This window comes from Balaenoptera ricei, chromosome 1, assembly GCF_028023285.1.
Source record: "Balaenoptera ricei isolate mBalRic1 chromosome 1, mBalRic1.hap2, whole genome shotgun sequence".
Taxonomy (NCBI): Eukaryota; Metazoa; Chordata; class Mammalia; order Artiodactyla; family Balaenopteridae; genus Balaenoptera; species Balaenoptera ricei.
In genome coordinates, this window is record NC_082639.1 from 96,092,530 (window position 1) to 96,114,515 (window position 21,986).

At 50.0% G+C, this 21,986-nt stretch overlaps 2 protein-coding genes and 1 long non-coding RNA gene across 6 annotated transcripts; 1 reads left to right on the forward strand and 2 right to left on the reverse strand.

Annotated features, from left to right (window-relative positions):
- Positions 1 to 1,377: 1,377 nt before the first annotated feature.
- Positions 1,378 to 5,332, reverse strand: PSRC1 (proline and serine rich coiled-coil 1). 4 transcript variants are annotated; one of them, XM_059927178.1, is made up of 8 exons: positions 4,875 to 5,332; positions 4,429 to 4,488; positions 4,280 to 4,337; positions 3,399 to 3,840; positions 2,926 to 3,040; positions 2,587 to 2,835; positions 2,169 to 2,262; positions 1,378 to 1,996 (listed from the first exon to the last, which is right to left on the reverse strand). In XM_059927178.1, the coding sequence occupies exons 2-8, from the start codon at positions 4,445 to 4,447 to the stop codon at positions 1,993 to 1,995; spliced, it is 981 nt and encodes a 326-aa protein (XP_059783161.1). In that variant the 5' UTR covers positions 4,448 to 4,488; positions 4,875 to 5,332; the 3' UTR covers positions 1,378 to 1,992. The 4 variants fall into 4 exon arrangements, with proteins under 4 accessions (XP_059783161.1, XP_059783146.1, XP_059783169.1 ...); XM_059927163.1 differs by lacking the exon at positions 4,875 to 5,332 and adding an exon at positions 4,640 to 4,714; XM_059927186.1 differs by lacking the exon at positions 4,875 to 5,332 and having other exon boundaries at positions 4,429 to 4,597.
- Positions 5,333 to 5,338: 6 nt separating this feature from the next.
- LOC132368525 (uncharacterized) lies at positions 5,339 to 10,405 on the forward strand. Its single transcript, XR_009504116.1, has 4 exons — positions 5,339 to 5,528; positions 6,324 to 6,361; positions 6,501 to 6,609; positions 10,339 to 10,405. It is a non-coding gene; the product is annotated as an uncharacterized LOC132368525 (long non-coding RNA).
- MYBPHL (myosin binding protein H like) lies at positions 9,625 to 20,701 on the reverse strand. The gene is given in 11 exon segments (XM_059927202.1): positions 9,625 to 9,667; positions 10,535 to 10,721; positions 11,058 to 11,194; positions 11,296 to 11,455; positions 11,594 to 11,640; positions 11,643 to 11,729; positions 11,943 to 12,138; positions 12,693 to 12,761; positions 12,764 to 12,786; positions 20,210 to 20,285; positions 20,288 to 20,701. Coding segments are annotated over 11 exon segments (1,062 nt in total). The 5' UTR covers positions 20,357 to 20,701; the 3' UTR covers positions 9,625 to 9,656.
- Between the last annotated feature and the right edge of the window lie 1,285 nt (positions 20,702 to 21,986).

The window sequence follows — 21,986 nt, forward strand, 5'->3', positions numbered from 1 at the left end:
CCTCCCCCGCGGACGCTGCCTCCTGAACGTTGCTTAAGCAGATCTGCAGTGGGACTGGAGGGCGAAAGGAACATGCCTTGCCTTGTCCTCTTCGGCCACCAGGTGGCAACAGCACGTGGGTCTGCTGCTTGTTTTGCCTTGGAGGACCCACCGGGGCCTGGCTCACATGCAGGCCACATGAACATGCCATCTGCTGGCCACACCTAAGCGTGTGCCCAGGCTTGCCTTCTGTCAGACACCAGTGCAGGACGCGGTCGGGAGACGCACCTGAGGTCTTCTTGCCCCTGCCAAATTTTCTCCAGAGCCAGACACTCAGTGTCTGTCTCCACACACCCTCCCGCAACTCAATGCTTGGAATCCCAGAGGCTCAGGGAAAGGTGAAAGTGTAGGCAGCTGTCACTGTGATATAGGTGAATGTGTTAAATGAACCTTAAGATCAGCCATAAAAAGAAGAAAGCCACGAGGGGCCCCTGGCCCAGGAACAAGGGAAGGGCCTTTTAGTGCCTCAGAAGGGGGCCTATGGGCATGTAAACCTGAGGGGCGGGGCACCAGCTGGAACTCACTCCCTTGGCCCAGTTGCCTGCTGACTTCCTTAAGTCAGGGCCTGGCCTCCAAGAAGGAAAGTCCTCTCAAAACTCATAAGGAATTGGGCTGGTTCTGGCATTTCCAAGAATCGAAGGCTGTGAGAAAAGGGAGACCCTTAGTTAATCTGTTAAATGAATCTTTTGTCATTCATTTAACAAACACCCCCCATCTTGCGGTCAAATAGTTTTTCAATAAATGAATAGAACTCTCCACCACATAAAAATCACAACATTAGGCACTGCAGAGGTTTATAAATCCTGGCACCAGCCCTCAAGTCTAGTAGGGGAAAGAAGAGGAGAACACCAACAGTTCTAAAGACGTAAGGCAGAACATAACAAGGTGTTCAGGCCATCTTCTGCCTGAGGCAATCAGCGAACCTGAACACCAGGGTACCCACCCAAGGGCCCCCCCATCCCATAAGTACAGCAAACAAGATGCTGAATTCCTAGGAGTATCCATTCTCTTGCCAGGAAAGGACACCCACGTTTAGAATATAAATAATAATTTACCAAGACCCTGGTTTGATAGCCTCACGTACTGTGAATTAAACCCTTCTTAAGTTGATCTGGACCTTCTAATAACATATGAAGCCTGGAAATGACTAGAAAAAGGCAGCCTGTTCCCATCGAATGCCAACAAGGGGGCTAGTCATAGCTTGATTAGCTGGAATCTCAAGGGCCTAGGGCCTATTCAGACCCCTGCTTGGGAAGCCCATCCTGGCTCCCTCATTGGAATTACACAGGAGTTTACTCCAAATCTGTTAGAAATTGGAGCAGGATTTATTTTCACATGTATACAGAATATAAAAATATACTCATTTCATTTTAGAAAAATGCAGACCAATGGAGTAAGCTTATCATAAACTGGCCTGTTAGGAGTCATAGAATCCACAGGAAACAAGTTCTGGAGACCAGATGCCTGCCTCTGCCTCTCCAAACAGGCCTGAGTCCAGTAGAGGATGTTATTCAGGAGGACTGCTCCTTGGAGAGCAGGGAGGTTAGCTACAGAGGCCATTCACATGTAAATGTCCAGCGAACCAAAGCCTGGGATGAAAATCAAACTCTGTGGAGCTGGACACAAGACCGGGGGTGGATGAGGACAAACCACTCTCCAGCATTTCTTATTTTCTGTCTAACTTCACCACTGGGAGGCAACCTCTTTTTCCTAACTTGTTTCAACTGAGAGTTTGATTCCCCTCCAGCTCAACCCTAATCCACCCTATCTCCCATGGTCTCTACTCCTGGGGCACCAGCCACGGTGGCATCTCTTCCTTCTATCACTGGGCCAGAATCTGCTGGAGTCAGTCCTGCCTCCAAGGAGAGGGCTTGGGAAGCTGATTACAGAGGTGAGTCCAGGCAGTGACTATAGTGGTTTGCTACTGAATTCTTGCTTGCTGTCCTGATCTCTTTACCTAAAGAGACAGAAGAAGGAACTGGTTTAAATTGCCCTTCTTTCACAAGCCCATTTGTCACCAGCTGAGTTCAAGTTCCTCAGGGTAGGAAGAAGTGGGACTCCCTGCCCCTCCAGGCTCCCCTCCTCATCCCCATCAAGGGCGAAAGAGACAGCATCTCAACCTGTCTTACCTGGTAGGTCCTGGGACTGCAACTTTCCTGGGGGGCTGCAGACTGCTGCGACCGGCACCAGTGATGGGAAGATTTGGTCGCTGAGAAACAGGAACTTGATGGGTGTTAACAAAAGACATGAGTTAGCAGAAGGTTCAAGTGACCTTCTCAAAAAGAAATACTGGATGAAGGCCGAGTGAGTTTGGGATTAGTGCCTTTCTTCCCACCCAAGATAAAAAACATAAGGTATTTGAAAACTGAGGTTCAAACTCTGCCCAGGCCCACATTCTCTCCTTAACTCAGCCTCCCCATCTTCAAACAGAGCTGTAATGAGGGTGGAGGAAAGTCACTGCTACCAACTCTGGGAGGGTGCGTTCATGCTGGGCAGGGGTAGGTGTTCTTCCTCCTGATTTCTTATCCTTATGGCCATTCTTCTCACCTCTGTGCCCTGCGGCACTTGGTCTTGGAAGTCCTTTCCGAGCTGGCAGGGAATCTGGAGGAAGGGCACCTTTGCTGGATGGTACACTCCGGCTGGTGAGTGGCATCCTGCTGGCAGGCCTGGGAATGGCCGACGGAACAGGCAGTCGACTGGAAGGTTTAGCAGCTGCTCCCTGCGGCCGAGACAGGCGCTGAGAGTTGCTGGTAGAAGGCTGTGCAGCCAAGACTGGTCTGACGGAGGTAGGTGGGCCTGGTGGAGAGGAGCAGAGGAATTTTAGGGTCAGCTCCGCATCCTCCCTCCTCCCATTCACCCACAGCTTTGCTGCCCAGGTCTTCTCACTTGCTGTTGCTCTCCCACTGGGACCGGCTTTCCCCCGGACTGGAGGAGTTGATCGGGCAAGAGGAGAAGATGCTGGGCTTTTGGATGCAGGGAACAGATTGCAAGTGGGCGACTCCTGAAACACAAAGAGAGGGGGAAAAAAAGGACTAGAATGGAAAAATAATCTGTTTTGCTGGCTGATTAAGGGACAGAGGTGGAGAGCTGCCTAGATCCCAGTAAGAGCAGAAGTTTGCTGCCAACATCATCATCATCATCAACAATGCCATTTACTGAGAGCTTACTATAAGCATTATAGAGTTCACGCACAGATGCGGTAGTAAGTGCTTTGCTTATGGTACCTCGTTTAATTCCAACAATCCTATGAGGTAGAATTTGACTATCTCTATTTTACCAACAAGGAAACTGCTCTACGCCTGTACTGAGTCAGGCACAGTGTCGGGGGCACACATCTAACCCAGACCCTCTACACTCACCCTCTTCATGCTGGAGGGCCTCTTTCCAGATGTTGCTCGAAGAGCCCTGACTGACAGCTTCCTATCGCTGCTCCGGAGTCGGGGTGTCAGGCTGCTTGGGGAGGGGGTGCTCCGAGCCAAAGAGCTCACGGTGGGCAGCAGGTCTCGGACAGGACTGTCCTTGAGCACAAAGGTCTCCCGCCGAGGGCTGGGCTTCACCCTTCGAGGCCCCGGGCCCTCACCGGTGTTCTCCCGCTCCTGCAGGGCACACTGTTCCAGATGAGTTGCCAGCCGGTTGGCTTCACTGAGGATTTCTTCCAGCTTCTCTGGGCTGAGGGGGCCTAAGCTGAGCCTCAGACTCTGGGGGGCAGGGGCCACTGCATTTGGGTCACTTCGATGGGAGAGACCTCGTCGGAGGGGTTTCTCCGGAGTCACCGACACTGCTGTATCTTCTTCCTCTCGACTGAGAAAGAAAACAAATCAGCCACCATGCCCACATGGAAGAGAGCAGGAGACTACAAGGGAGACTGGGCAAAACCCCCACTACAGAGCCAGGAACACAACCCCAAACCCTGATACCCGTGCTGGCTGTGAGATCTAAGTGATGAGGCAGCCGGTTCTAGGAGGCCTTCAGCACTTACTGACATGGGAAATTATGCCAGGATGAACATGAAGCAAATCCACTTACCCTTCTTCTTAACACCCTGAAATCTCGTTCCAGCTTATCCCTTCTCCCCTCCCACAGTAGTGTCATAGGGGGCGAAGTCAACCAGCCACCCAGAAGCCCCAGTGCACCCAACCTTGCTAAATTACCAATCCAGACCTGAGACCAATAATTCAGCAGTGAGGGGTTAGAGACAACCATTGTTGGAGGAAGGTAAGTAGGATAAAGAGTCTACTACCTGTCAGATGGTGACAGCCCCCCAAAGTCCAAGGTCTCATCTGCTATAAACTTTACATCTGTAGGGGAAGAAAGAAGGAATGCCAGCCTTTGGTCCCTAACACGGCTCTCAATCACAGGGCTTCATTCTTCCCTCCAGCGTTTCCTTACCTTCTTCTAAATCTTCCATGTTCCAGCCAGCAGGAGCAAAAGTCAGCTTAGACCCCGGAGCTGGAGAGAAAATATACCTTTCCTCAGGTCTCCATCCTGCCCAAGGCCTCCCAGCTAGACTCAGGGTGCAAGCCAGGGGCTGGGAGTCACGCTGGAGGTAAAGCAGGCGTCCCAGCAGCAGCATCTGCCCCTGTTACTGAGGTACTGTTACCTGCGGGGCAAGTGCCGACAGATGCCCCCATTCTCCCATCTCCTTCCGCACATTGGCCCCCGCCCCCCTGCGACCCGACCTCTTCTCGCTGGGGCGGTCTACGCGCCCCATCCTCCTCCCCGCCATCACCCTCCGGGTTCTTCCTCTCCCCAAGCCACCTTTCTACTCCCCGCGGCACCACGCCCACACCACACCTCCACGCCACCCTCAGTTTTCACTTTCTGACTCGCCTCACCTCCCGCGGAACGTGTTTTCCTCCCACAACCTAGTCCCGGGAACCCGCTCCGAGGGGGCGGGGCTCCTTTCGAATCTCTCAGGCCCCACCCACTCCTACCACACGCGCTCAATGATTGGTGAAGGCCAGCATCCCCCGCCCTTGTGGGGCGGGGCGGTGGAGGGGTAGCCCGCCGGAAGTCCGCAGGTGGGGGCCGAGGGGAAAGCCGTTCCAAGAAAGGCTCCGTTTGGAGGGCTGAGGCGAGGAGGCCGCAAGCGCGCTTGCTTGCCCGGGAGACCTTGTTCGGTGTCCCTCCCGGAGCTGGGCCTGCGAGGGGCGGGACCTCGCGGCGGCGCGCGAGGGAACGGGCCAATGAGTGAGAGCTTCGCGCCCTGCCGCCCCCTCTTCTCCGCCCCCTCCTTCTCGTGCGGGGCAGAGCTGAGCTTTGACGCCCCTTGCGGCCGTCGGCCCTAGAACTAACGCTCTGCCTGAGGAAATTCGTTTTATTGGGCTCACTCGGCTCACTCCATTCGGAAGCGCAGTGTTAGCCTGATCCCTCAGGTTTATTCACGGAAGCAACTAAACATTTATATTTTAGGTATATTGAAGTTCTCCAAGACGTACATCTTCCATCGGCTTTTTAGGCGAGAACATTCGGAACCTGAGGCATCCAAGGTGTGAAGAAAACAATGGGCTTTTCAGACAAGGAGATTTGGGTTCAGATTCAACCGTGGCTCCTCTGTTGACAAGTATATTGAGTATCTCTGACCTCTCTGAGCTTATGTTTGACCCCTCGCTTATCTAAGAGGATCGTGACCGTCACAGTACATGGTTAGGAGGATAATTATGAACATCAAGTTTTATACCGTGTGCCTTCCTCTAAATTGAAAGCTGTGGTGTAAAAAGCTTAAGCCTACTTATTAGGGATTTTCTTTGTTGTTTCCAAGGGTTGCCTGTGAATAGACTGGGCCAGCAGTTAACAGAGCTTCTCAGAAATATTCTAAAATTTTTAAGTTAAAAATCCCGAAAAGAATGGTTGAAGAGCTTTCCCGTAAACAAAGAGCCTAAGCTTTTAGTCTCCAGAGTTTATGACCATTATTTTGGCGGTTTATAGGCTTTTTGTTTACTTCCTAGTTTTTAGTTGTGAAGTTGAGGTGGTGAGGTTGGCAGGAGTGAGATGTTACAGTAATAAATGCCACAGGGAGCGAAGGAGCCTTGGAATTTAGTGGTGTGATAAGGGAGAGGGTGGGGAGACCCAGGACTTGCAAGCTTATGTGAGGAAGAGCCGAGAGAAGAGGATTGCCTCTTTTTCCGTAGGTTTCCTGGTGACACTGGAATTTTAGTTGCTTTGCAGGTTTCAGATTCTTTGGAGGTAAGAAAACCAGAGCCAGTAGCTTCCCTCTCTTCAGGCAGGTAGTGGAGATCAGAGGGAAAGAAGCTGTTAATTAACTGCATTCCGTCTTCCCCTAGGAGCAGCCTGAGTAGGGAAATTCTTCAGCCACCTTCAGGTAAGTGGAAGAGGCAGTTTTAGCAAGCTGGAAGTTAATTTCTCCTAAGGAAGCTCATCTCCAATTTTCTGTCACCAAATTATGATTTTGAAAGCTGTTGAAGAAAAAAAAGCAATGGATCTGCTTTCTCTTCCATCAGAATGACAACAAAGCCAGAAAATACAGATTTCAGGCATAAGAATTCTTCACTCAGCGTAAGGCCACTAATCTGGGAAATAATGTGTCCCCCTCAGCTCAACTCCAAAATGGTATGTATGAATAAGAGTTAAAGATTTTGGGTAAGTTAGGAAGAAATGAATTAATGAAGAAATTATACCCCATCCCAGGCGCATGGTAAGCCTTAGTTGAGAAGGTACTTTGAGCATAGTGTTGAGTGCATAAATGAAAAACTTAAGGATTCCGGTGCAGTTCTCCTTGAATGCAGGGAAGCCTCTTGGTCACTGTGTACGTGACTGGCTGGCTCGGGACCCTGGCCCCTGCTCCCTGATGGCCCTCTCCACATTCTCAGCAGGGGTTCCGCAAGTGCATTAGACCCTACAAATGATTTGTGTGACTATTTTCTCAGTTTTCCCAAGGATGCTACATAACTAGTAACATTCTAGATGCATAGGAAGAAGTTAATTTATGACATACAATGAATGCCTTGGGGCACTGGGACTTAATTCTCATAGAACTCCAGTTGAGAAAGGCTGGAATAGATACTTGGCCTCAACTGAAAATAGGCCTTTGGTCTGAACAGAAAAGCTCTTCTTCACACTCAGCCAAACCATATCCACTTCCTCCTCAAAACCTTGCCTTATATTTACTGCCTCCTAGAAATCTTTTCTTTCTTAAACCCATGATTCCAACCCAGACCCAAACAGTGGGGGTCCCTGGGTGAAAGAGATGAGAGGAAATAGGGAAGGCCTGAAGTCAAACAGACGTGATTCAAATCTTAGAACTTCTACTTTCCAGCTACATAACTTGGAGCAATTTATAAGCTTCAACTCACTCATTTGTAAAGTGAAGATTAAAAGAGATAAAGCCTGATGTTCAGTGCCTGATGCGTAGAAGGCTGTTTCAGTTCTGTATTATTGTGTAACAAACCACCCAATATTTAGTGGTTTGAAACAACAGCAACTATTCATCTGCTCATGATTTTACAGTTTGGGCAGGGCGGTGCAAGGACAGCCTGTCTCTACGTGAGGAGTAGATTGGGTTTGACTAGGGTTGAGGGGTCCAAGGTAGCCACACATGTCTAGGGCTGTGGTGCTGGCTGTCAGCTGGGATGCTTGGTTGTCCTCCACGTGGCCTCCCATAATTCAGTAATCTATCCTGAGATCCTTTACATGGGAGCTGACTTCCAAAAGCAAAAGCAGAGACTAGCAGACCTCTCAACTGGCATAGCATCACCTCCACTACATTCTTTTGGTCAAAGCAGGGCACATGGTCAGCCAGATTCAAGGGTGCAGAAAAAGACTCCAACTCTTGGTGGAAAGAGCACCATGACCATTCCAGGATGGGAGGAATTGTTGCTATCTTTTGCAGATTCCATCACAGAATGCCTTCAGTATCTTACTTGTTATAGAAATGAAAACATGTAAGCAAGAGCACATCACTTTTATTCTTTCCCCAGGGCTTAATGAGACTCTGCACTGGTTTCTTCACTATCTCCCAGCCCTCACATCTTAGTGCTCTGTCTTTAATTAGCTATGTGTGTATTTATGTGTCCTGCTGTCTGTGTCTCTGTGATAGATGTGCATCCTGTTTTCCAACTTATACTGGACAGCATAGAGAGGAAGAGAACAGGTCATCTTGAGCATCCTTTGAGCACCTAGTACTGTATAGAGTTGTCATAGACTGTCTAGAGAAAAGGACAGTGTTCGGAACCTCTGTGGAAGAGAATGTAGTTATGGGAAGAGAAAGAGGAGTCTGGGGGTCCGCAGATTCCATACAGTCTGGCTAAAGGATTCCAACTTTCTCAATGGTTTTCGATATAGAAAGGCTCAAACAGATGGACACTTATGCAGCGAGGATCCACACCTTTATTTAGATTAGTCCAAACAGACACTATGCTGGAGCTCCTTACGAACACAGTCTCGCCACAGGCTTCCTGGAGGCACAGAAAAGAGAGGGTATGTTGTGGCCATAACGGCAAACAGCGAGAGCTCATCCAGGCTGCTGAGGTGACCTCCTTTCATGGTCTCTGGGTCCTGTGCTCTGAAATCTGTATTTACCCTGCTTCATTGCTGGCACTGACTGGGAGAGATGGAAAAGGGCACTAAGAGTAACAAGGATAACACCAACACAACATGACATTAACCTTAACCTTAAGGCAGAGAGGGAATTGAGGGATGGCGAGAGAACTGGCTGTGCAAGCCAGCTGGCAGAGAGAGATCTCCTGAGAAGCTTGTACTTTTAATGCATCCCTCAAGGTTTTCATTTGCTAAAGATCAGTGAGAGGCTTAAGTAAATGGCTTCTGGGATGGAATTCATTCTTGGGTTTCATTGGCCAGGAGCTGCAAGTCAGAGGAGATGTTGGGAACCAGTTCTCTTTAATTCTCTCATGAGCTTCCTTTTCACCCCACTCATCAGTGTGTACACAACATTTCTGCTGTGAATGATTTAGAGTCTGAAGGAGTTATCAAATTCTAAATGATGGTCTGAGTTGCCCTTTGCCAGTAACGTGCTGCTTGGGACCACATCCCCACATGTTCAGTTATTGTTGACATATAATGATAACAGTGGTTTTCTTCTCTTGGAAGGGAAGGAATCCAAAATCTTCAAAGTAAAAAGGAAGCAAACTCATCTGTTTTTCACCATGCTTAAGATACTGAGGTAGAAACACTTAATTGATAGGAACATCTTCCTCTATCTTTTTCTGCCATGTGGTGGTGGTGGTGACCTCAGCCATCCTCCACTCCTGATTGTTTTCCTTGACACCTTTTCTTACAGCACCTGCTCACTCCCTCCCACAAAACCCCCTTACAATTAGGTAGATGCTATCACTCTTCTTCAGAGGACCACTAGGTTTAATTCCTGTCATCAACTTGAGGAGTACAGATAGATAGAGGATGTGACAAAAGTAGACCTCATCTCTGGTAAATTCCCTCCACAGGGATGATAGTATTCACTTACAAGAAAAAAAGTGGTTAAAAGAAAAGTGGTTGCCAGTGAGTGTATGGTTGAAAGGCTCAGGAATACATATCTGTCTCAGACTCAACAACACTAGCCATAAACATGAAATACTCCATTCAAATCCCCTGTCCCTCTTTCCTTACCTTCCTCAGAGTTGCCCATGTCCGCTTAGGGTGCCTCAATTAGGAGCTGCAAAATTCAGACATCTCTCCGTGTTAACATCTCAGAAATCTCTGGGAAACCTTTCAGAGCATCTAGAAGGGATATACTTCCAGGTTTGGGGGGAGGCCATGGTGCTAATTAGGAGTCTATGCGGAGGGAAGAATAGGACATGTAATGGCCCATTCATTCCTGAGTCATGCTGCACATGCTTAGAAAGTGCCCACTGTGTACCAGAAACTGGGCTGGACACTGGGGGACAAAGGCGAATAAGATGGTCCCTGCCCTCACAGTGCTCACAGTTTATGGGGAAACAGATCAGTAAATAGATAATTATAAAACAATATTCTAAGTGCAGTGATGGCGATCTGAGCAAGGGGACAGGAATGGATAAATGAATGAATACTTTAAAAGCGGTAGAGAGGATGTGCAATATTCCCTTTTAACCAACTAGAGACGAAAGTCCTCTGGTTTGTTTAAAAGCCCAATAAAAAGCTACAGCTTTCCTGGATTGAGTCAGATTGTATAGTTTAATGAAAAATGATCTGGGTGAGGTCCAGCAGACTTGGCCTCTTTTCCACCATAGTGCCAACTCCTCAATTAACCAGCACTGGAAATCGCAGGTAAACTGATCAGTCACCTCCCTGCACTTCAGGTTTCTCCTTTGCAAAGTGGAAATAGTGATTCTTCCTATATTACAGAATTATGATGGAGAGAAATGAGGAGTGGATGATAAAAATGGCTCCTCAAATACATCCTGATGATGACAGTGATGAGAAGGCCTGAAGGGGAAGCAACCCGAGCCCTTCTCCATCTAGGCTTGTGTCTCTGCCCTCGACTTTCCCACCTGTGGAGAGAGGAGGTGATTGCACCCTAAGGTACGAGTTCTGCCCTTACCTTTCACATCCACCCGACAGTCCACTGACGCCTCCCCCAGGGGGTTAACGGCCTTGCAGGTGTAGATGCCCCCGTCAAAGGGGCCAGGCTTGTGGATTTCTAGGGAGCAGATTCCCAGGTGAGTGAGGGCTCTGTACTTGGGGTTGCCTTGGATATCCATCTTGTTCTTTAGCCAGATGGTCTTTGGCTGGAAGATAAAGATGAGGGGGGTGAGTCAGGAGCAACCAACAGGACTCCAACCCCCCTGCCAGAGAGACAGCTTTGAATCTCGTGCCCAATTGCCAGCAGGTCATTAAGTGATATCTTCATATATGAGGAACAAACACTAAAAGCAAAACCGGAAACATTATCCACATCAGCCTGTCTTGGACACCAGTGCCCTGAGTGTTCCTACGTAATGTGCTGTGGAAGAGGCAGATGATGGTGACGGGAGCAAATGTTTTGGTTAGAATGTTCTTCGACACAGCTAAGGTTAGAGCAGAAGCAGGAAGCAGCACAGCCACCCACAGACCTCCCTGCTCACCTTGGGGTAGGCATGGACGCAGCAGAAGAGCTGGGTGTCACAGCCAATGACTGTAGTGCAGTCTGCCAGAGGCTGGCTGAACTTCGGGGCTTCTGAGAAATCTCACTGGACAAACCCCTCGGTCTTGTAAACAGTAGCTGAGGGGACCAAGAAGGGCCTTGCTGTAGTGCCTGAGAGCCCCATCCCTCTTCAACTCTTTCTCCTTAACTCTTCCCAGCTCCGAGTCTCGGTGCCTTACCTGCTCTCTGGATGTGGGCCAGGTCAGCAGTGACAGAGGCTGTCTGGCTGAGCCCACACTGGTTCTCAGCAAAGACTCGAAGTGCATAGGAGTTGCCGACAATGAGGTTGGAGACTGTGCAGCTGGCGCGGTGATAGCACTCCAGCGCCGTGAGCCACAGCTGTGGGGCCCCGGAAGATGCCCAGAATGAAACCCCTGTTTTGGCAACTCACTCTGCCCCAGCCTACTGCGTGGAGCTACCAGAGCCCCATTCCAGAACGTGCTGTTCCTCCCTCCCTCCATCCCAGCTAGGCCTCACCCCAGATTTGGTGTCAGCCTTCTGCACCGTGTACCCCAGGAGTGCGTTCCCGTGTCTTGGGGCGGAGTCCACTCCAGGGTAGCGCTGGAGCCCCAGACATCCACCAACTTGATACTCTGAGGAGAGCCTGGCCTCTCTGAAAGGGCCAAGCATGGCAGCGGGCATGGCACGCCTCACACGCCAGGACATCACTCCAGGAGGGGCCCCTCCGCTTCAGCTCGGCCACCCCTCCCTTCACCCACCACTGCGTCCCACAGCCCCGCTTCCCCGGCTCTCTGTGCTGATTCCTCTTCAGGCTGGGGTGGGGGGCCCCCGAGGACCACGTCGTCTCCCATTCCCCCAACTGTACCGATCACCAGGGTGTCAATGGTGGCGGTGGCCTCCAGCCCGCCCAGCTGCACACGGAGCTGGTAGTGACCCGAGTCAGCACGCTGGGCCTCTCGGATGAAGAGGATGGAGTCCCGCTCCCCATTCCACATGCTCACATGACTGGCGTCCAAGGTGCAGCCGTCATGCGTGCAGATGGCTTGAGGTTGGGGTTTGCCCTGAGAAATGGGGAGAAGGCTGTGAGCTGCCCCGAGAGGCCTCTTGCCCCTCCCAGCTGCAACAGGGGTCAGATCCACTAGGTCCACGTGGTGACTTGACTCGCAGCTGCAAATTCCTTGAGTGAGAGGTTGGTGGACTGTCCCAGCGGACTTCCATCTCTCAACAACAGCCTCAGGATCATGGGAAAGGGGGATGGCTTTGAGTCTCCCCACCTCTGAGAGTCTAGGTCATGGACACTCAGGGCAGCTGGGACTAAAAATAGCTGCCCAAACTCCTGAGAGCCCTCCAAACTGAGAGCTCCCAGACCCCTGCTGACTGAAGAGCATGGATTAGCCTCATTATCATCACCTGGGCATGCCCGACCTGACCTGACCCCAACACCCCACAGGAGTGCTGATGGAAGGGCTGTTTGGCCTCACACTTGGTGACATGCCCCTTCCATTCAAGGCTAGGACGACTGTCCCACTGCTAGCAGGACTCTTGTTTTTTGTTTCCAAATCAAAACCCTGGCCTGGCCCCAGTCATGGACTCAATGTGGGGCTGGCATGATCACCTGGAACGGGATTAGTAGATTCAGAGTGTCTCCAACCTTCCGGATGTAGGTCTGCCTCAGGGCCTGATGATCAGGGCCCAGATCTTGGGGTGCTCTGAGTGATGGAAAGAGAGAGAACAGGGGGTGGTGAGCCTTCCTGGGGGGAAGAGGAGAGTTTAGAGGAAGTAGAAGTGGATGCTGCATCTAGCTGTGCTCCATGGCCAGGTGACCCAGGCAACACTCAGCAAATTAAGCCCTCTCTCGGGGAATGGGAAGATAGCTCCCATTGTCTCACTGGGATTTAGGGATAAGCAACCAGCTGTGGGATCCTCTAGAGAGAGTTAAAGTCTCAGCAGAAAGAACACTGAAGCGCGAGCCTGACACCTACTTCTTTTAATTGGTAACTCTCCACCATTGACTTTTCATCAACTGAGATTTCTTTTTTGTGTGTGCACAGACCAGTCCACTCCGAGTGGTCTGTCTTTCCACTCCTTTTCTACATTTGTCCTCAACAACACTCCTTTTATCAAGGCCACTTTCAATGTCAATCCTGACCCCCAAGTGTCCTCCCCGCTCCCCAGTTTGGTGCCAGACCCGAGGAGAAAGCTTTATATTCTGCAGGCAGAGTCAACACCCTGGCCCCACCAGGACAGCACTGATGTCACTGCAGAGGGAGCTGGCGTCTGGTCCCTTCTCTGCAGAGCTGCCCTGTTCAGGGGCCTGCACAGTGTCTTCCAGTCTGTGGAGGATCACTTTGTACAGTCAGAATCTGGGAAAGATTAGGTCCACTGCTTACTCCCCCTTGATCTTCCAGGCGTGTTCCAGTGAGAAGAGAGATTAGATTATGTTTATTGGCTTCCAGGATGAAGACAGGAGATGCTCAGGAAAGTGCTGAGTGTAAGTTTGGGGAATGACCAGGTGTAACTTCCTCTCAGGATGCTTCCGGCAGCCTTGGCTGAGGAAGTGCAAACAACCCACCTGGGTTCCTTTGGGGTCCTGGCTGAAGTCTACTCCATTTTCCAGGCTTCTGGTGCTACTGCCTCCTCCTTTCTCAGGCAGAGACAGTCCCCCGCTGCTGTAGTCTTACAGGGAGTGTGACAGTCTCAGTTCCCACCAACTCCCCAGCCTCCCCGCTCCTTCATTCCTAGCAGTTGGAAGAACTCCACCCCAGCACACAACTGTGGCAAACAGCTCGATAGCAGATTCCGAACTTTTTGATAACACACATTTCCCTGTAAATACATCCCTGAACATTCACCCCAATGTATGTATGTTTACTTACAAATTGAATTGTTTAAAATGTACATTACATAATGCAGAATTTGAATGGTGAAATTGAAAATAAAATAAACGAAGGGTCTACGAAGCTCTTCCTACACCTCAGTTTGTAGATCGTTGTTTAGAGACCAGGAGCTTCCGTAGTCCGCCCCGATTAGCATCTCGAGATTACTTGGGCTTTGTGGATGAATATAGACAGAAATATTCAGTGCACGCTGTCCATTTTATTTACCTAGTTTCCTTTTTCACCGTGTGGCTTGCGTTTTAACCTGGGTTGTGCTGTCTTAGGCTGCGCCTCACCCCTCTACCCTAACAGAAGTGGGAACTGCGTGGTATGGGGCCTCCAGTGCTCTGAGCGCTGTCCTGCCTGTACGGCCCAGGGCCTGAGGCCTCAGCAAGGACTCAGCTCAGAGCCCAGGCAGCTGAATGACCCTGCTCGGCTGCCCTCTGTTCGACTTTGGCAGTTTGGGTGGAGGCGGGGCATGAAGAACAGAAGAAGTGTTGTGTGATGTGTTCCTCTCCTGTGGCTATCTTGGCAAGCGACCAAGGAGTTGAGAACAGGCGGATATGACTTCAGGGTTTTCTGCAAAAAGAGGGCGGCAATTGAAAAGGAGGGTCAAAACCTCATCTTGTTGGGCTTGGTTCCCCACTGCTGAGTGGGGACCTAACCCTTCACGCTTGCCGGGGAGAGGGCTGGGGAGAAGCCGGCTCTGCTGTCCCTTGCCCTGCCTACAGAACCTCTGAGTTAGGAAGGACCTTGGTGAGCACCCAGAACAAGGAGAAGACTGGAAGGAAAGGGCTGGGAGAGAGAAACAGCTTTGCTGTTGACCTCACGGCCGGTTGTGAAGTCATGCTGGCACGAGGACTCCCGTCTCCCCATCTAGGAACGTGTGTCTGAAGGACCGGTTCTCTGAGCATGACAGCATATCTGTCCACTTACCTGCCCTTCAGTGTCCACCTTCACACATCCACAGTCAAGCGAGGTGTTAATTGTACTGACCTTGGAGAAACATGGCTTTCCCTGACGCCCAAGGTCTTTCTTCTCATATGCCAGGAGGGATGTGAACCAAAGGCTACAGCCCTAAAGCAGAACCTCGGTTTTCTAAGACCAGGTCTGAGACAGCCGCAGTTTGTCTATGAGGTTTTCTCCCTTCATAGAGTCTTAGGTAAAAGACATTTTGAAAAGTCCTCTGAGATCCCTTGGCTTCTGAGCTGTGTTGCTCTCAGCACTGAATTTCTCTCACAGAATACTGTCTTAAAAAGGAGTGGAGAAGGAAACTACTTAAAGTCTAGAGATTTCGATTTCTCTTGATTAGAAAATCCTTCCTAATTCTACCGAATTTCATCCTGCTGAGGTTTACGCCCATTTCCTTATTCTCTGCTCATGGGAAATAATTGTTCCCATCCTCTCATAACTTGGTTTCACATGGCTAAAGACTTTCTGCCAGCGATTCCCTAAGGACTGTGTAGTTCAGATTGATGGTATTAATTATGGCCCAGAGAATGAAGGAACAAGATAGACACATTGAGAGTGGAGGAGTGTGTGTGTGTGTGTGAGTATGCAAGACTGCAAGTACATGTGCGTGTGTGCACACACATGCACAGGCCTGTGTGAGTGAACGGTTAGCAAAAGAGGGCAAATGCACAAGGCAAGCTATGGCTCCCAAAAAACCCCAGAGATTTCCAGGGATCCACAAAGTACCAGCATTTCTTACAGAAACATTAGCAGATGCATAGGGCGTGGCCTTGACCTTATTAGAAACTTGTCTGGAGGAGTGTGGTGGGAAAGAAATGTGGTGACTTCAAAAAAACCCCAAAAAAACCTTGTGAAGGACAAGAGTGTCACCTCCTTGAAGGCCATGAAACTAAGATCAGAAAAAATAAAAGAACATAGAAATAGGCAACACTTCTCTGAGGAAAAGACTCCATCACCCTCTCCCCTTGTGGCAGTCTCCCCCTCATGCTGATGACGGTAGCCCTGGCTCAGTGTCACTTTCTCCAACACTTCTCCAATCATGATTCCTGATCATCTCAACACCCAGACTTCCAGTTCCCGCAGGGCCGCTCCCAGCCTTACCTGCCACTCCTCCAATGAGTCCGTCCTCCCCTGCTTCAGCCCATGGTTCCTTTGGTCATTGTCTAGACCAATAACTATAGCCACTCTAGAATCTGAATTTCAAGCGTCCCACTCTCTCAGCACCACCTCCATGACAGGGATGGCTAATTGCTCACAACAATTTGTGCATATTATCTCTTCCATAGTATAGGGATCTCTGAGAAGGAGCTGCCCCACTTGCTGTATGACAATGAGACTAGTTCTTGCCAGTGAAATGTGAGTGGAAGTGATGAGAATCACTTCTGAGTCGAGGCTTTTAACGAATGAGTTCTCTATTTCCCGTCTACTAGCTGCATGCAGATGATCACAGGGCCCTAAGGCATGGCAGAGCCACAAGATGGAAGAGGCCTGGGTCCCTGAATTAGTGCTGGAGAACTACCTGCTGAGTAGGAACACTTGCTTTTAGTTGTTTTGCTAGTAAGGAATAAACATCTATTGTATTTGAGCCTTAAATTCTGAGGCCTGTTTTATCAACTCGCATAACCTAATGAACAGTCTCTATCCCTTCAGCTCCCTCCCTCTAAAGCTCCGCCAGCAGTGATCCTTCAGCCCACTGAGACCTCTGACCCATTATCTTCCCACCCCTTCACTCTCCATCACCCCTCCATGTTATCACTTTCTTTCCCACCCAAATTAGATTCCATGGTCATTGTTAGACTCACTCCCTTGCATACCCACTCAAAGCCCTAATCCTTTTCCACTTCCTAGCAATACCCAGCCCCAGTTAAATACACCCCCTCAGTGTCTGCATCCACACAGCCAAACATGACTGGGCAAAAATATTACAAAACTATGCTGACTTTAAATTGATGGCCATTGCCTCCAAATGGACCCTGGCAGATCTGCCAGACTTCCCTAATTCACTCAATCTCCTGTTCTCCTGGTGACTGTTGTACACCCTCTTCTAAAACTTCCATACCTTCTCCTGAATCCTCATTCTCAGTTGACAATCTTGCTAGTGTCTGAAGCCTGCCTATAGCCTATTCTTTTTTTTTCTTTTTTCTTTTTTTTAAGGATGCTTTCTTGATCTGCAGATATAGCCTATTCTTAACTCGGCAGCCAGAAAAGTCTTAAAACCTACACCTGATCATGCCAGATCTCACCTAAAACCCTGCACTGGCTGCCCATCTGTCTCAGGGTTGAACCAGTGTTCACAATGGTCCTGCTACCTCTTTGACACCAAACCTGCTCTTCTCTCCCTCACTCTGCTACAGCCACGGTGGCCCCAATCCATAACGCACACTCCTGCCTCAGGGCCTTTGCACTTACTGTTCTCTCTGTGGAAAACCTTCACTCTCAATATCTGCATGCATTGTTTGTTCTCTGGTCTCCTTTAAGTTGCTGCTCAAATCACCTTATTAACAAGACTTTCACTGAATATCCTGTTTGAAACAGCAAGTACACTTCCCACCCCAGCACTTTATACTCTCCTCTTTCTCTGCTTTATTTTTCAGCATAGCAGTTATCACTTTCTGATATTTTATATGTTTCATTTGCTTATTTATTATCTATCTCCTTACTAGAATGTAATCTCCACAAGGGAAGTTATTTTTGCCTATTTTGTGCATTTTTGTAACAGCGCCTGGCACATAATAGACGCAAAGTAAGTATTTATAGAAGGAAGAAAGAGGATAGGAAGGGACAGTGGGAGGGTGGGAGGGAGGAAGGAAGAATGGTCACTTCAAGGCTAGGGATTCAGCTTCCCAAGCCTGGAAGACACAGAACAGTCCAGATTGAAAGAGGACACAGGGTCAGTTGGAAGCAATCGAGCTGAGATCAGCAGACGGGCCCTCCTACTGGGTCTCAGGGTCCCGTCTTCTCCGTGTCAGGGTGCAGTCTGTCCCATGGCTCTCACTCTTTCGAAAGCTCTCCTCTGGCCCCTGCCCAGCGTTGCCTCCAGGACACAGTGCCTTTGTGTAGTGTTGAGAGTGACAGAGGATGGTTTCCCAGTGCCAAACACCTACTTCTGCTTATTTAGCCATGGAGCAGTCTTTCCTGACTAAAAGCTCAGTGTCGGCCAGTTGCAGTTCATTTTAGTGTCACAAATATTTTGAGGCCTGCTCTATTTCATGTGCACTCACATGCTAGCCGCTGTGCCCTTCTATGTCCCATAGAGCTCCCCATAAGGAAGAGGAGGCATTAAGAGGAAGGAAAAGTGCTTGGTGCTCACAGGGAACTTGGGGGCCATCTAGTCCAGCACCATAGCACCCCACCTGAAGACCTCTGGTTAGGCTTCAGTGATTCTATGAACTCCCTGAACTTTGCTGGGTATTTTTCTTGGAGCAAGAATCCACAGCTTTCATCAGATTTTCCTAGGGATCCATATCCACCAAAGGGTTAAGAACTCTGATTTAGTTCAACCTCTCAATTTACAGATGAGAAAATAGAAGCCCAGAGGGGTGGATTGACTTGCCTTGGGTCACAGGACAGAGCTAGGGTTTGAACTCATGTCTTCTTTTCCCAACCGGATAACAGATGCAAATACTTTGCACCATGTCACAAGGAGTCCTTGCTGCTAGTGACCTCTGGGATGCCGGTGGGTTGAGTCGCTGGGTGCTGGTGGCCCTGAGGCCACACACAAGATCAGGGCCCTTCAGGCCGCACTTGGGGGCTGTGGCCAGGGGCTGTCAGGAGGCAGGAGTGTGGGAGGGATGAGCGCCCTCCCCCAGGGTTTTGTAGAGACCAGTGGTCAGAGAGTCACCAGTCCTGGCTCTCAGTCTCCTTCTGCCTGTGACTTATTCCCTGGGCCTTTTGGGGAAGAAACTGTTTTTCTGCCTCAAGACCATTCCAGCCTAGTATGTTCCCAATAACTTCTGCTCTCTTTACCTGTTTTTCAGTGGGGCAAACTCGGTCGGCTCTCTGCCCCTGACATTCAAATAGCTTCTGAAGACCCAGCATCTTCAATCAGGATGATAAGAGGCAGCAAACTTTCCCTCCACAGCCCTATTTGCAGGGAGAACTCAGTCTTTATCCCTGACTTGGAAATAATTTATTATCTATTCACGTCTTTGTTTGGCCTCTTCCAAGGCACTTTGGATTATCTCAACAATCCTTTCGACTACCTTACCAGGTAGATACTATTACTCACCATTTTACAGAGAGGAAATTGAAACTGAGCAGTCCATTGACTTGGCCAAGGTCACGGAGCTGCTGGAGGTGGCCCTGGGAATTGAGTCTAGATGCTGTCTTCTTTTCCTACCTCTCCTTACCCAGGGATTCCATGGTGTCTCGTTTGTGGTCTTTGCATCCTCTGCACTCAAGACTCCAAGGGGCCAGAAGTGGGGACCTTGCGCAGGGAACTGTCTTAAATGTTTCGTGCAGCCCCTGTAGTTGCTTCCGCCGATTACCTCGCAGGAGAGGGGAAGAGCCAGGCTCCCGTCTTCCACTTCCGTCGGCTGAGCCAGGTGCAGTGGGAGCCACCCAGGGTAAATGTCACAGAGCTGGTAGCTACAAAGGCCTCAGCCAGGGGCAGTCTGGGAGGTGGGCAGCAGGGCTGCTGGCAGGGAACTCTGGGGCTGGAAGGGGCACCCACCACCTCCTAGCTCGAAAATGCCTTTATGCTGAGAGGCTCACAGAGACCACAGAGAGGGAGCCAAATTCTTCTTCCGGATGGTCTCTGCTTCCGTGGAGCTCAGGCTCAAAGAGGCTAGGGTTTCCCGTGGGAGCCAGTGGAGATGTTGGGGTAGGTGGAGGACCCACGGCTCTACCGAGGGTGAGGCGGAGCGTCACATACTGTTCACCACTTAGCCTCCCGGTGGCTCTAAGCTTTTTGTTTCTTTCTTCTCCAAATCCAGATGGACACCATCTCACCCCTCATTCCCTTCCTGACTGGCGTTGGTATATCAGGTCCCTATGACAGACATATTTTAAAGGTAAAAATACAAACCTATCATTATTAGTCACTGTAAATTGCCACAAACATCATTCACTGACTTTTCAGGTAAAAAGCAAAAACCCAGCAGAGACATTTGAGCAGCAAGCGAGAATCCACCAAGGAAGGGGGTGGGGGCTCCAATGGATGCTCCCCCATCCTAAGTACCAATCCCATGAAACCATTTAGATCTGCAAAACCTACGGAGGTGCAGTCAGGGCGGTAGCGCATCTTCCCAACTCCCACCGCTCACTCCCCATCCTCATGGATCACCTTCTGTGGGGGGCAGGAGCTGGGGAACGGGGCTGACGGCCCCCCGCCGAGGTGAAGCCTGGGCTCCGTCAGCATCTCGGCTAGGCTGGCTTCTTTCACCTTCGGTGTGGATCCCGAGGCCACCTCCAGAGCTGTGGCTGCCTCCATGCTGGGCCACCCCAAGGCTGGGCTCCAGAGGAAGATTTTCACTGTTGGTGGTGAGGGAGGGGCTGAGCACCTGCTCTCCAGCCCGGCCTCCCCAGCGTCCCAGCCACAGGGTTATGCAACAGGGCTGGCCTGTTCCCACCCAGCTACTCCCAGAGGGCTGAAGCAGGGGCTAGGGGAAGAGCGGGGAGCAGACCGCAGCCCAGAGTAGCTGCAGGAGGAGGACCCGGTAGTCCTGTTATCTTGGGAGAGAGATGACACCTCTCTCACAGCACCAGGGAGGGAGGGGAGCGCTTGAGCTTCAAACAGCCCCTCCCTACCCAGACCATCCAAATGGGGCCTCTGGCTTCTGGCAGGAAGATTGGGTGACATCTTGGCTCCTGACCTCCAGCTCATCCGAGGGTGTCCGGGTCCAAAGGAAGGGGCCCCAGGATTAGCTGATTCACAGGCACACCTTTAGGTAGTCTCTCCCTCTCTGCTCCCACATTCGCTGAGTTGTAAAGTCTCGTCAGCTCGGCCTTTATGGGGGCGGCCCCATCCTCTCCACTCCCCCCGTGGCAGTGCAGGGTAGAGTCTGCACCCTGGAGCCAGACCCCCCGGCTCACTTTGGCTCCATCACCAATTGGCTGTGTGACTTGTAACCACACATCACAGTCTCTCTCAGGTCTGTTTCCTCATCTGTGAAGTGGAGATAACAGCCATAGGGTTGCTGTGAGGATTCAAAGGGGTAATCTGGGTAAAGTGCTTAGCAGAGTGTAGCCGACTAAGTGCTCGATAAATGTAAGCTATTTTTAGGTTGGGCCAGCACTTGTCCCTTTCAAAGCTCCCTTGCCTATGAGATAAAGTACAAATTAAGTGAGAGGCAGCAGTGATGGAGGGGAGAGCCAGGAGCATAAGGTTAGAGGACTTGAGTGTGACTCTGGGCTCTACTACTGATTCATTTGCTAGGTGACCCTGGGAAAATGACTTACTCTGAACCTCAGGTCCCTGGTCCATGGAACGAGGGATGATGATGCCACAATTGTGTTGAAAATAAAATGGTAAAAGTATATGAAAGTGGCCAGAGCACAGTAGGTGTTACATACTAAAGGTCCTATGTGATTTCTAGGCTCACCAGACCATCATTTATATGTTCCATGCACTCCATCCAATCAATCTGGTTTCCTATCATACTCTACTTTCTCATCTCCAGAAGCTGGCACCCCCTCTGTGAAAATATATATATATATATATATATATATATATATATATATATATATTTTTTTTTTTCTTTAAGTAGACTTAAAGAGCAGTTTTAGGTTCACAGCAAAGTTGAGTGGAAAGCAGAGTTCCCACATTCCCCCCTTCCCCTCCTCTCCTTCATTTTTTATGGAAACAAATGAGTATGGTTGAATGAATGAGCTCCTTGCTCATTTTTCCCCTTTAGCCCTCAAATTGGGGGCAGTCATTAGGATTCTGGGAGCCTGTTACTATCTTGGGGTGTGGGACAGAAGCCCAGAACTCATCTTTGTAACCTGTATAGGGACTGAGGGCTAGGACAACCTGTAGACACAGTTGGTGCCCAGGAAGCTGTTTATCAGGAGCTAGGATGACTGAAGAGGGTGACCGTGGAGCTTGACCTTGGGCTGGTGGT

What these genes read in the sequence shown, in the direction of transcription:
- PSRC1 (XM_059927163.1), bottom strand. Translation starts at nt 4,670, where the DNA reads ATGGGGGCATCTGTCGGCACTTGCCCCGCAG. An exon ending in CATGGAAGATTTAGAAGAAG is followed by an intron (nt 4,338 to 4,428) that starts GTAAGGAAACGC and finishes CTTCCCCTACAG; the next exon opens with ATGTAAAGTTTATAGCAGAT. An exon ending in GGGCTGTCACCATCTGACAG is followed by an intron (nt 3,841 to 4,279) that starts GTAGTAGACTCT and finishes TTTCTTTCTCAG; the next exon opens with TCGAGAGGAAGAAGATACAG.